Genomic DNA, 12,797 nt, shown 5'->3' with positions numbered 1-12,797 from the left:
AACCACTGATGAGATCAAAAACCACGTGCAGCTGAACATATTTATTCTGATGCATTTCCTGGTTACAACACAGCAGTAGTGCAGTTTGTCTTTAAGAAAACAGCTGTGGAAGTGGCTGTTCTTTTGCAGTTCTTCAGATATGTGGGGAGCGTGCATTAATCTTCAAGGACACATTGCTTAGATAGGAGGCACTGCATGGGAGTAACTGAAGGGCCAACTTAGAGTTTATTCTGTTAATTGCAAGAGATAAAACATGCAGTGAAATCATGTATCACTGGAAATATATAATTAGTAACAGATTTAAACTCAGTTAAACAAACCATTTTTGAGTGAGGCAAGAATGACTACAGAATTTAGCAAGAGTTTCTCAAAAAAGATTGAAATGAAATTACTTCTCATCTATATTTTATAGAAGTCAAGCTCATGTAGAGCACACAGGTGGAATGAGTGCTAGACTGGACAGCATTGCATACACTAACAGTGTGCCATTTATTCTCCTTTCTATACTATAATCATTTGGAAGATGAGAAAAGGAAAGGGAAGAATTAACGACTAGGTCAGACATTCTTGTCCCACTGTAATGGGATCTTGGCTTACATATTTACAAGTAAATAACCCACATGTATTTCAGCAGTAGAAGCAGAAACTTTCAAACCTAACCAATGATGGACAATCTATTCTTTGTGATCGTTTCCTCATATTAGGAAATGAGTATAAACCTTGATGCAAGAAGTCTCCACTTCCAAGCTTTAAAAAAATATTTACTGTATTGGATAGTTACCTGTATAAATAGCCAGTTCTTTGAATCTTCCTAGATTGTTGGCCTTGACATAATGCGTCTGTGATCATTTTGTGTTTTCTAGCTCACAAGCATCTATCAGGCAGTTTACGTAGATGTGGATAATGTATTCCTTCAAGCTGTGTGAGAGTGGTGGTATTTCACTTATTTTCTCTCTTTTTTTTTTTTTTTTTTTAATTTTATTTCCCAATTCCAGCCTGGTTGGGAGGAAAGAATACATTTGGATGGAAGAACGTTTTATATAGACCATAGTAAGTAAGCACTCCGGTACTACAGCAAATAGACAAAGGGAGGTAATAAATATAGAAGTGAAAGCTTTATAATTTTACTCTTCATTTAGGAAGCCAGGTGTTGATATGTGGAGACATTGATACCAGAGACTTAGTGCCCTCATACGGTACTGTATATTCACTGAAAGCTTGCTTTTAATTGGCTCATCAAGCTTTGTCCCTCTCTGACTTGTGAAGCATTAACATTTCTTCTTTGTGGTTTCTTTTGTTCTTGTTGATATTTTGGATTCGTTGTTGTTGTTGTTGATGATCCCATGGCTTATTTGCTCTTAATAAATTAAAATATACACTAGGAATAGAAAATAAGATGAGAAAAGATCATATAGCCACAACTCCACATATAGGCAGTGGAGAAATTAGCACTGATAAGTATTCTTTCCTCTCCTTTAAGAAAGTCTTGTGGCAGTGCTGCTTCTGATCTTATTTCCTATTTATAGCATGTTAAACTGCACCCAGCCCATTAATATTATTCAGTTCTGTTAGTGAAGTTCTAGTGTAAGTGATGTTTCATTGTAGACTTGTCTTATTACAGCATCTCAGAACTACTGTGTGAGTTTTTGTTGTTGTTTGAAAATAAAGTAGCCCAGAAAGGTTGGGTTGGTTCTTCTTCTTTTTAAGACTTCAGCTGGACTTTATAATGAGATATTTCTATTGATGGCATAATCTTCACAGAAATAGATAACACACAAAACCATTAGAAGAGGGTACATATGCTACTCAAAGAATTAAAATCTTAAACTATTACACATATTTGACAGTATTATATTTTTCGTTCAGTATCAGTAACACTGACTCCTATGCTTATCCATAGTTCTATATATGGCACTATTAAATCATTATTAAAAGACTGTCTCTAAAGTAATACAAATTTTGAAATTGTATAAAAAATTTTAAATAAAAATTAGAAATAATACACTCGTCAAGCACCACATTAACCTCTTTCAAACATCAGTACAGAATTATTATTCTTTATACCTTTTGTAATTGTTTTTCCCAGCAGATATTTGGAAACTTAAATATGACAAATTGTTCTAAACTGTTGCCACTGAAGAATCACAGAGTAAAACTGTCTTATTTAAAATATCAGTATAATTGTTGAGCCTCTCAACCACCTTTAAAGAGTTTTAATTTTTCAGTCTCCTAAATCTACTTAAGCATGTGTTAGTCTCTAAAAGTAAATGGAATGTTAAAGTTGTACATTAATTAGAATTCCCCAAAGAGTTTATAATTGTTATAAAACTAAATTTATTTGCATCTGAAATCTCTCTCTAGCCCCTCTTTTGATCTGTTTTTAGCTTTTTATATAACAGCTTTTACAAGAGTTTAGAGAAGGTTTGTTTTTTTTTTTTTTTTATAATGCTGCTTGTTTCCAGCAAATATCCTTTTGGTCTCAATCTGGTGCCACACCACTACAATTACAGGTGGACTCCAGGAGCAGAGGTGGTGCCAGTGGTATTACAGTGGACACGTTGCAGCTCCATTGTGCTCAGTATTTAGGGAATGACTGCAGACAGCATTCAGTGCTCAGTGATTTGGCTTGAGCAATCTCAATAGTAGCATTTGTTTTCACAGTATTGATAAGGAAGTGCAATGACATTTGACCATATTGATAGGTTTATGACAGAGCCTGCTGACTCACTCTTACTTGTTTCATGGCTAACTTGAGTGCTTAGGCTGAAATCAGTCATGGGTGCAATCAGCTGTGCTCGCCCTAAATATGCAAGTCTCAGTAGTCCATTACCATGATAAACTGGCCATCATTTCAGTCATTCTCTGCTAAAGTGATTAGTTAAGATGCAACAAATGAGTCAGTTTCATTATTAGAATACAATATAAATGTTGGAAGTCTTGACAAATTCAGCTACTATTAATGTCCTGGTTCCCCAGATACATTTTGTAATTCTTCTGCATAATTATCCAATACTGTTGTCCTATTTCTGAAATGTTTTTCTCATCCCTGAGAGAAACTGTAAAGAAGTCTAATGCAACCGGCACAGAAACCTCCTGTTGTGGAGCAATACTAACTGCTATTAAGCATGTCATATAAACTAGTAAAGCAAAGTACTGTTAAAATAATTTAGGTATTACTTGTAACATAGGAGCCTGAAAATGTAATATTTTTAGATTTTAACGGTAAACAGTTCTGATTTCAGCAGCGGTCAATCTTTTAACAAAAAATAGAGTCTCTAGTTCTCCATGATTGGTCCTTAGCTAGCTAAGTTAACATTATTTACCATCCATGAATAAAACAGTATTCTCTGTTCATTGTAGCATGCATCTGCGTTTCGTAGGAGCCTTATAGGGAAATACGATCTATCTGTTGGAAGGTATCATGAAGGAAAACACAGATGTTTTCCAACCATATTTAGAACAGTTACCCGTGGTTCACTGCCAGGGATGGATATATTAAATGGGTTCCCCTCAAAGTCTGTCTTGGATCCCCCATTCATCAATATATTCATTAGTGATTTGAACAATGAATCGGGGGACTGTACTCAGTGCAGCAGGAAACAACAGGGTAGGAGAGGTGGGAGGTGCTCGCTGGAACAGGATGAGAAATCAGAATGAGTCTGGCAAATTGCCACTGTAGTGTGAAGGAAGATGCTGTTCAATAAGAATTGCAAAGTGTTACTCAGAATGGTAATAATTAGAGAATTTTGGTTGAAAAAGGCATGAAAAATAGCATCAACTGGACACAAGTTAACTTATCCTGTGATGTATCAACAGGAGTGTCTTAAATAAGACCTGAAGAAATCCTTCTAATCTCATCAGCACTGGTAATGTCTTGCCCATGATAATACTGTATCTAGCATGGAGCCCTAAACTTCAAGAAAACAGTGGACCATTTAGAAAGGGACCAAAGGAAACAGAGGAGAAGAGGGAATCCTCAAAGGCCCTAGAGCCCAATTTATGAGGAAAGACAGTATTGTATTTGTGTGAAGGCTCAAAAGAGGTGGTAGATTTTAAAAAATGTGCTGCAAAAGGAATTAATTTGTTATCTACATTCACTTTGGATAAGACAGAGGATCTTGAGCTACAATTCCAGGCAGAGTGGTTCATGTTAGGCCCTTCTAATTGTTGGGGCATTTAAGCCCTGGAATAGCATTTATAATATGAAGTCCCTGTCACTGTAATACTGGGGGGGCGGGGCGGGGAAGAAAAAGAAAAAGATTTGTCAGTAACTTCATACGCTCTTAAGTATGTAGGGCTATGAGAAAGAATTTACAAACTTGCAGTCATTTCCCATTCAATCATCTCTGATTTCGTAGAAGATTACTAGTATGATTTGGGGCTGTCAGTGTCAGGTAGGTGTAAGAAATTAATTGGTGTAAAACCAGTAAACTTTGTAGAAGGAAATTTGACTGAACAGGTTGAAGCAAGATGAAAAGGACCAGATTAGGCATCACGCCTTTATGGCAGGGTCTGGTCTGTGGATCTCATGTGGTTTCTGGACCTGCCAGTCTAACAGCCTTCCTCCATAATTTCGATAAGCACTAAATAGACTTAATGGGTAAAGGGAAATAAAATAGTATTTTGATATTAAATTAACTCATAGATCAAATTTCTTGAAATGTGCTTGTGAGCTTTTTGAATTTTCTTCAGTTAACATTAATGAATGTCACCTTTCAAATCCCAGTCCATTTTAAAACTAGCTTGGGATGCTCAAAACTTACAGGTCTTTTCCAACTGTAGAAACGTGGAAAATACTTGTGTTTTAATATAAGTGGGTTTGGTTCTTTGCTTTTACCAATGGTAGCCATAAAAACAATTTTCTTGAAGCTTAGTATGTTTATTCCCAAACCTAACAATTACAAAACTTCATAAATCAAAGCAGTGTATGTAACAAACAGATTTATTACTATTATTACCCTTTCAGTGCAGGAAATGGATGGCTTAAGTCTTGCCATTGCAGGTGGCATCTAGTTTGGTTTTTGGAGCATTGTCTTATTGTTGCAACGTCATCATTTTGTTGTGATTCTGTTGTGTTCAGAATCTTGTGAGGAGCAGTTGTCTGGAGGCAGGGATAGTTTCACCATGGTCCTGTATAATCTTACCATATCACCCTCCTGGTGCTCTTAAAAACTGTAGATGAAAAGAACTGGTTTCTGTGGCGCTACTGCCAAAATCTCCTTTGGTCAAAACTGAATGATCTTTTATACTTTAACTGTATAATTTTGCCTCGCTTTTAATGGTCCTATAACCTTCTCATTCAATCAGTGTCTAGGACTTTTTTTTTAAAAGAAAAGAGATGATATTCCCTCCAAATTTAAATACAAACTATCTTTTAAAAGTATTACATTTTGGCTATCTTTATGCAAAATTTCAAAAAAGTAAACTCAGTCTGTCATTTGACAAAGTTTTTGGGTTCCTTTACCTTTGAGGCATGAAGCCTGTGTATTTCTAATATGAGTTGAATCCAAGACCATGTTCAAATAGAACATGTTTACTGCTACAGACGCTGAAATAAAAGCAGTGTAAATACACTGGATTCTGTTGTAGTTTTACATTTTGAATGGGTGTTTTCAACTAAACAGTGTGATGGGGTTTTGGTGTAGATGGGCGAATGCAGCATTTTCTAACCCTGAAATACTAAGCTGTGGAAATGTTAGGGAAAACAGTTGTAGGGAGAAAAAAACAACATAAATTCACAGTGTGGTAACAGAGAAGTAATGATATAATTTCTTTTGTTATTTACAGATAATAAAATTACCCAGTGGGAAGACCCCAGACTGCAGAATCCAGCAATTACTGGTCCAGTAAGTACTGCTATGGGGTTTTTTTCCATTAAATGCTGTGACTCATGTACATTTGGTATAGGCAGGAGGCATTATCGAGCAGCAGGTCATGCCTGTTCTTCAGACCAGGTCACGCTGCCTGATGAACAGACCAGGAAGCAGGACCTCTGCCTTGCGTTGCCTTTTCCTGATGGACATGGGAGGCTCAGGTTCTAGCTTTTGTGAGTCTGCAAGGGCAGGGGCAGCTGCCGTCATGTGACAGCCTGCCAAGGTGCCCCAAAACTAGTGCCTCGTCCCCAGCATTCAAATGGTTGTACCACTCTGGGGACCCTGTATTGTTACGCACAGGCTGGAGTGCACTGGGGACCTTCCAGCCTGCTGCCAGTGGTCCAAAGCAGTAGTGGGCTAATTAGGAATTACTGCAACATTTGGAACTACAGTGCTGTGCACACTATTCCCCCAGGTCAGACAATAGGTTTGGATTTGATGGGTTTGGAGGTTTTCCTAGCAGTAGCTGTCTAGCTAGGGAATTTTTCCAGTGGTACAGTTATGATTCCTGTCTTGTAGCCATTAGCATGTGAAGTTGGCTTCTGCCGTGGAGTGTCTAGGAAACATTTTTTATCAGTAGATATGACAGTAAATCACAGGATACCTCTGTTTCAGTGGGGAGGAAGAGAATGCTCTTCAGGACAGAAACTCGTGTTTAGCTGGTTTTAATTTTTTATATTGTTGTGTTATTTCTGAGTGAAGCTCCATCCATTCAGAAGCTGCATAGCTAAATAGTCTGAATGGTGTTTCATGCTCTGAAACACACACAAACCCATCATTTCTCATTTGTTCCATTCTCCTCCTCCTGCAACCTAAAGCTTTCTGCACTAAGTGATGATGATCAATGTGGTTTCTGAAAGAGATCCATTACTGATGTGATCCCTGGCTGAAAAATAAAAAATTCAAGATTTCCATATGGGTTTTGTTGTATTTGCTGCTTATGGTGATGATGGAATTCCAGGACAGAAGTAGTAGAGTGATATCTTTAGCTTACTTTTGACATCCAGACAGATGAATTGAGGGAAAAAATGTGATTTTTAAATAAATTACATCTAAAATAATGTAAGTGTAAAATATCTTCAGATTTTTCTTTCTCCACACTTGCTGATATTATGAATTACTTAGTATGGAACAAACAATATTAAATCTTTGCATCTTACCTTTTATTCCTCCATTGCGTTCAAGTGGTATGTTTCTATGTTAACCTATGTGAAGGGCACGTGTCAGCTCTGAATCGTAAGTCTGAAGATCTTGGGAATTTCAGGCCAAGTTCTCTGTGCTGAATCCTAGATTGTAAGGTTTTAGGGATGTGTATAGGAGAAATGTTCATATTTACCGATTACCAACAACAGAATTGTACTGAGCTGAGACACTGTGCTATTCAGTTTTGGATTTCTGGATAACAGAAAGCTATTTCCACTTGATATGGGAGACTTGTGACTGTGGATTCAGAGTGTAAAAAAGATAAAAATTGGGTCTATCACTTTGAAGAGACATAAAACTAACTGCAGATAAACTAAGAGATTTCAGAATATCAGCCTTAGAAAAAGTAAATACATGCTTTAATATCAAATTTTCAAAACATCAAATATATGGAGTGATTCTTTGACCTTTTTATGCTTGTTTATGCCATTTTATGGTATTCTGAGTGATCAGACTTCCAACCCTAGATGTTTATTTTGGTAAATCCTCAGGATTTTTAAGGGTCTCAGGACACAGCAGATTAACTACTGCATGGTGTAATTCCAGTTGTTCTTGTTTATTGATAAGATCAATAATAATCACTTGTTTGAACGTAATTGCTTTTGGAGTGATTTGCCCTTTTATCATTAACTTAATGCTTGAGATACTAATACACAGTATGCTATAGAAATCCTTAATGTTCATTTTCCCAGAAATGTTAAGCATAAACGAGAAGGACTATCTGGGAAATTTTGTTTCAAGATTATAAAGGTCAATCATGATCCCATTAAGTAAATAACAGTTATTTGTGTGTGTGTTCTTTTTTTTAAAGAGAAAGCTAGATCAAATCCATTTTACAGCCATATAAACATTAAGGATTCATCTTAATGCTTTTAATAGTATTTTTGGTGCCATGACAAAAACAAAGAACTACTTAAATTGCATTTCACATTGCATTTAAACAATGGAAACATGTTGAAAGATTATTTAATGGCTGTAGTAAAGTCATATTATCATCAGAGTAAAATTATTTAGCTTTATTGGTTTTTGCTGGTTTTGGGGGTTTTTTGGTGTTGTTTTTGGTTTTGTTTTTTTTTTTTATTTTTCATGTCTCATCATCCACAAGGGAAAACTCATATAGAGATCTTTCTACCTCCCGCTTTCACCTACATCCAGTCATGAATCTACTTCAGGACCAGCCCATACCTTCCCTCCCCCAAAATCACAGTCCTCACACAGAAACTGAACTTGAACCAGAGCTTTGCAATTTGTGATTTAGCCGTCAAGGAACAGAGAACGTAACTTTTGCAGTCCTATGGAATTCAAAATAATTCTTTTGCTCCCAAGAAGTTACACTTCATTTGTTCAGCTAGTTGTTTTACTAGGTCTACTCTTTCATCTTGAAGGAACAGTAGAGCAAAGGAAAGTAAGGATGTAGTTGGAAAATGATCAAGACCAGGAAGTCTTTTTTTTTTTTTTCCTTCTTTTTTTTTTTCAAGGCACTTTCCAAACCCTGATTAAATTGATGTTGTGTATGGTGTCAGAAACCAGAGAATTAAGGACTCAACTTTAAAAAAATTAATTGTCAAAAAACCCACAGAGAATTAAGGAATCTTACTTAAATACATAGCAGTTATTTGTTAGAGCCAGACCTGTACCTGTCATAGTATCACTTTTCTAGCCTATTCCTGTTCATTAGTTTAATTCACAACTTTGTTTTACGGCCATTTCATCTGAAGGCTGAATAATGTAGGTTGCAGTCATAGGACTGGCAATCAGGAGTATGGATGGCTCTTATCTGTACTCCTGCTTGATGGCTGAAGCAATTGACTGACTGCCTTTGTGTCCGGTACTACTTGGTGCTTTAAAAGGCCTAGCCTTTTTGGATGTTTGTAAGCATTTCTTAGCAGGTGCAGAAGCAAAGGAGTCTGATGAAGACAGGTAGCAGAAATGAACACTGTCATCTTACTGACCACTGTAGTCGTCAATGAGTGGCGTACAGATTAACATCAAACGTGGCAATTGTCTATCTTAGTGTCAAATCCTTGCTTACCCATACAGGATGTTAGCAGGAAAGAGAAGCACAGTGTTAAAACAGAAATGTCTTTCAAAACTCTGAATGACAGGGCTTGTGAGAACCTTTGTTGAACCTTGATTTGTGTGTGCCTAGAATCATCCTGAGATGCCTTTCAGGTATCTGGAAATCCCCATAAATATTTCAGAGACCTGTGGCATTTGCTAAGGAGTGTTTACATATGCCAGAAACCAATTTCCAGCTCTGCTGGTTAATGTAATTCTACCAACCTTCACTGTGCTTTTTTTAAAAAAAAAACTTCTAAAATTGTTCTGTTATGCTGCTGTTACTTAAAAATAACTCACAGGCAGCTGCATTGAGTGAGTATTCAGATAAATATTACACAATTGTACTTGGTTCAAAATAATGTTAATTTGTTTATGAAATGCTTTCAGATTCTGGATTAAAGACATTATGAAGGTGTGTATTTTATTATAAGTAACTTACAAAATAGTTTTGATATAGTTTGATGATAGTTTGGTAACTATTAAGAATTATATTCATTCACATTGGGCTGAAAAGATAATTTCTAGCTATGGATGTTCCCCTGCCTTTGAATTCTTTGAAAATTTCTTTGAAAATTCTTTCAATTTTGTGTATTTTGAGTAGCACCTAATAATGCTTAGCACTTTCAGCTGTGCAAATCCATATTCTGTGGTAACACTAGTCATTTTTAAAATTCAGTATCATATGGAATGCTCATTATTTCCTAATGAGACACATGGATGGCAGCAATACATTCCAATTTTTTTTGTCTGTGTTAAAAATTGTTTTTGCTCTTTTTCTGTTCCAAAAAGAAGAAAATGAGGGTAAGTAGTTGATAAACAGAACAACTGGGTCAAAAGTTTTCATACCTTTTAACTCAGATTACACACTGAGATTACACACTTTTTTAACTCAAATTACACACTGAGAAATGGGAAAATTTTGGCTGCTGTACTTCATGCATGGTGGATTTTATTAGATGAACCTATGACATACATACGTAGATAGCACGTCTTTAAATTTCTTTTTTGTTTAAATAATGTTGGAATATCAAACTGCTAAATAGGTGGAATAATCTGTATTTATGATTCTCTCTCTGATAGGCAGTTCCATATTCCAGGGAGTTCAAACAGAAATATGACTATTTTCGGAAGAAGTTGAAGAAACCAGTGAGTAGAAACGTGCTGCTTTGTGTTGGAATCAATTATGCTACGTCTGGGAGAAACGACAGACTGTCCCAAGCATAGATACAGAACGGTGGTGTACCTTGCTATAACACACTTGCCAATTTTTCTTGATTGTGCTACACCTAGAGGGGTTAAGTAGGAACCAAAAAAATTAAAAGAAGTTTGAATTTGATTTCTCAACAAAAACATTCACAAATCTTTAAGACTCACTTTTTTTAAATGAATGCAAAAATCAAAGTGATGAGGCAGCAAGAAGTAGCAGTGATTCACTATTTCCCATTGCAACTGAGACTAATTGGGATGTTACTTTACAACTTTTTAGGTTGAAAATAGGCTTGAGGGTTGATACTTCTCCATCACCTTCAACAGTGGACTTTGAAGGGCAGAGCTGGAACAAGTTGGCAAAGCAGAGCCCACAGTTGTGCCGGGTCTGGCACAAGCTTCTAGTGTTCTTGTTACTGAAAATACTTTTTTTCACTCAACATCTTAAACATAAGAGAGCGCTCAGTATTAGCTTGCATGTGATATTGACTCATAATCAACAATAAACAGCCTTGGCAACACCAGCTTTAATTTGCCAATGTCTTTACCTGTTTATTGATAGCTCCATGAATTTTCACCTTGAGTTTGACCAGTGATTGCACACAATAAGCACTTCAGTTGTCAGGAAAAACCAAACCTTCAGAAATATTTGTTTTAAGTCAGTTTTATCAGGAAAATTATATATGGCTGTAACAGTCATGTTAATCTGTTCATCCAGTCTTCTTTCTACAAATTATTAACTCAGTTCTCATTTGTCTTTTCTGAATTTAGCTCCCTGGGCTAAATCATAACAGGCGTTAACTCCCTCCTATTTAGGCAGAACTTCTAAAACATTGTGGCAGCTCGATTCTCTTTTGTTTACATCTTTGCAATTCAGTTCTGTTGTGTGTATGGTACTGTAGGTGTTCTTGTTGTGAAACCGTTCTGGCCTTTACAGATATGTGAGTAAAACGGTTGCATAAATCTTACGCGTTTGTTACCATTTTAAGCTAAAATGCCCTTAAAATAAAGCATAGTAATATCAATAATTTTCTCACTTTTTTTTTGTTTGTTACTTTTCTTGTTGTTTTCATTGTTTTGTCAAATATCATAGAAGTCTCTGAACCACTATACTGAAACTTACCGAGTTCACCATATGCTATCAACCTGTAGACTTAGAGAGTACTGGAAAACCAAATTAAGGGGAAACTTTATACATCAGATGTTTAATCTGTCATTTAGTTGTTACCACTGATCAGTAATTTGCCTGAAGACTTATTTACTGAGACTAACAAATATAATATAATCTTCTTTCACATAGGCTGATATACCAAACAGATTTGAGATGAAGCTACACAGAAATAATATTTTTGAGGAGTCCTACAGAAGAATCATGTCTGTGAAGAGACCTGATGTACTAAAAGCCAGGCTCTGGATTGAATTTGAGTCAGAAAAAGGACTTGACTATGGAGGTGTGGCCAGAGAATGGTTTTTTCTCTTGTCCAAGGAAATGTTTAACCCTTATTATGGTCTCTTTGAATATTCAGCAACGTAAGTGTCCATTAAAATATTTTCATTCATAAGGGATATACATTAGATTTTGCATATGAGGCACAGTTACACTGGAAAGTAGTTAGATCATTAGATCATCCTTCATGGTGCATCAGTATGCACTCTTATCATAAGTCAAATCTCTCTGTTCTGTACTATCATTTCTTACTTGCTTTTCAGAGAACCTTTCAAATTGTCATTGAAGTCTCAAAAAACATTTTTATTATTAGGACATTATTCAGTGCTGCCTTACTTGAGGCAAAACTGCAATTTTTGAGGCTAGTAATAGTGAAAGGAGCAATGTCAGACAAAAGACTCTTTTTATGCCCTCCCATTACATTGTAAAACACCTGCCATCCAGAGTTACAGTGCTCCTTTATAATTAGCTTATAAAACAGCTTCTCGTTTACATTGCAGTAGTTACACAGCAGTGGCCTTACATAAGTTTAAATTTATTTTTGTCCAATTTTAAAATCTTCAAGCAATCCATTAGTGTAAATGAGAAAGCAAGTCTCTTGCTTAAAGTACATTTGTTTTAATGTGCCATATGTAATTCCACATTGTGTACTTAGCTACAGTGAGAATGGATTTCTTAATTGCAGGCAGTAGTTTTGATGTTTTTATGTCAATATCAAGCACGCTCCTTTAATAAGTGTTGAATAGATTGTAAAGTAGATGAACAAAGACTGCATAATGAGAGTTTTCTCACATTTGTGTGTCAGAAAGGACATGTTCTGCTGTTGAAGGGAAACACAACTTAAACAACACTGACTAGCACAGAGTGCCCGTGTGTTAATACAGTTCACTGGATAAACATTTGTTTTGACATATTTCCACTTATGGGATATAGGTCACTGTAGGCATTTTAAATATAATGTTATTTCATTTTACATTCAGAGATCTAACTAGTTATTTTAAGAAATA

General features: G+C 35.9%; 1 protein-coding gene across 7 annotated transcripts in view; it reads left to right on the top strand.

Moving 5' to 3' along the window:
- NEDD4L (NEDD4 like E3 ubiquitin protein ligase) overlaps positions 1-12,797 on the top strand; it is a 193,107-nt gene that overhangs the window by 159,232 nt on the left and 21,078 nt on the right. For 4 of the 7 annotated variants that reach the window (XM_075021352.1, XM_075021353.1, XM_075021349.1 and 1 more), the window contains 4 exons: positions 996-1,050; positions 5,788-5,846; positions 10,218-10,283; positions 11,644-11,873. In XM_075021352.1, the coding sequence (XP_074877453.1) occupies positions 996-1,050; positions 5,788-5,846; positions 10,218-10,283; positions 11,644-11,873 (410 nt within the window). Of the gene's footprint in view, positions 1-995; positions 1,051-1,139; positions 1,197-5,787; positions 5,847-10,217; positions 10,284-11,643; positions 11,874-12,797 lie in introns of all 7 variants that reach the window. The other 3 variants (XM_075021351.1, XM_075021350.1, XM_075021348.1) reach the window with 1 other exon arrangement.

The sequence above is a fragment of the Buteo buteo genome, chromosome Z (assembly GCF_964188355.1).
Source record: "Buteo buteo chromosome Z, bButBut1.hap1.1, whole genome shotgun sequence".
Lineage (NCBI taxonomy): Eukaryota > Metazoa > Chordata > Aves > Accipitriformes > Accipitridae > Buteo > Buteo buteo.
This window is presented reverse-complemented; position numbering and strand designations above follow the sequence as displayed.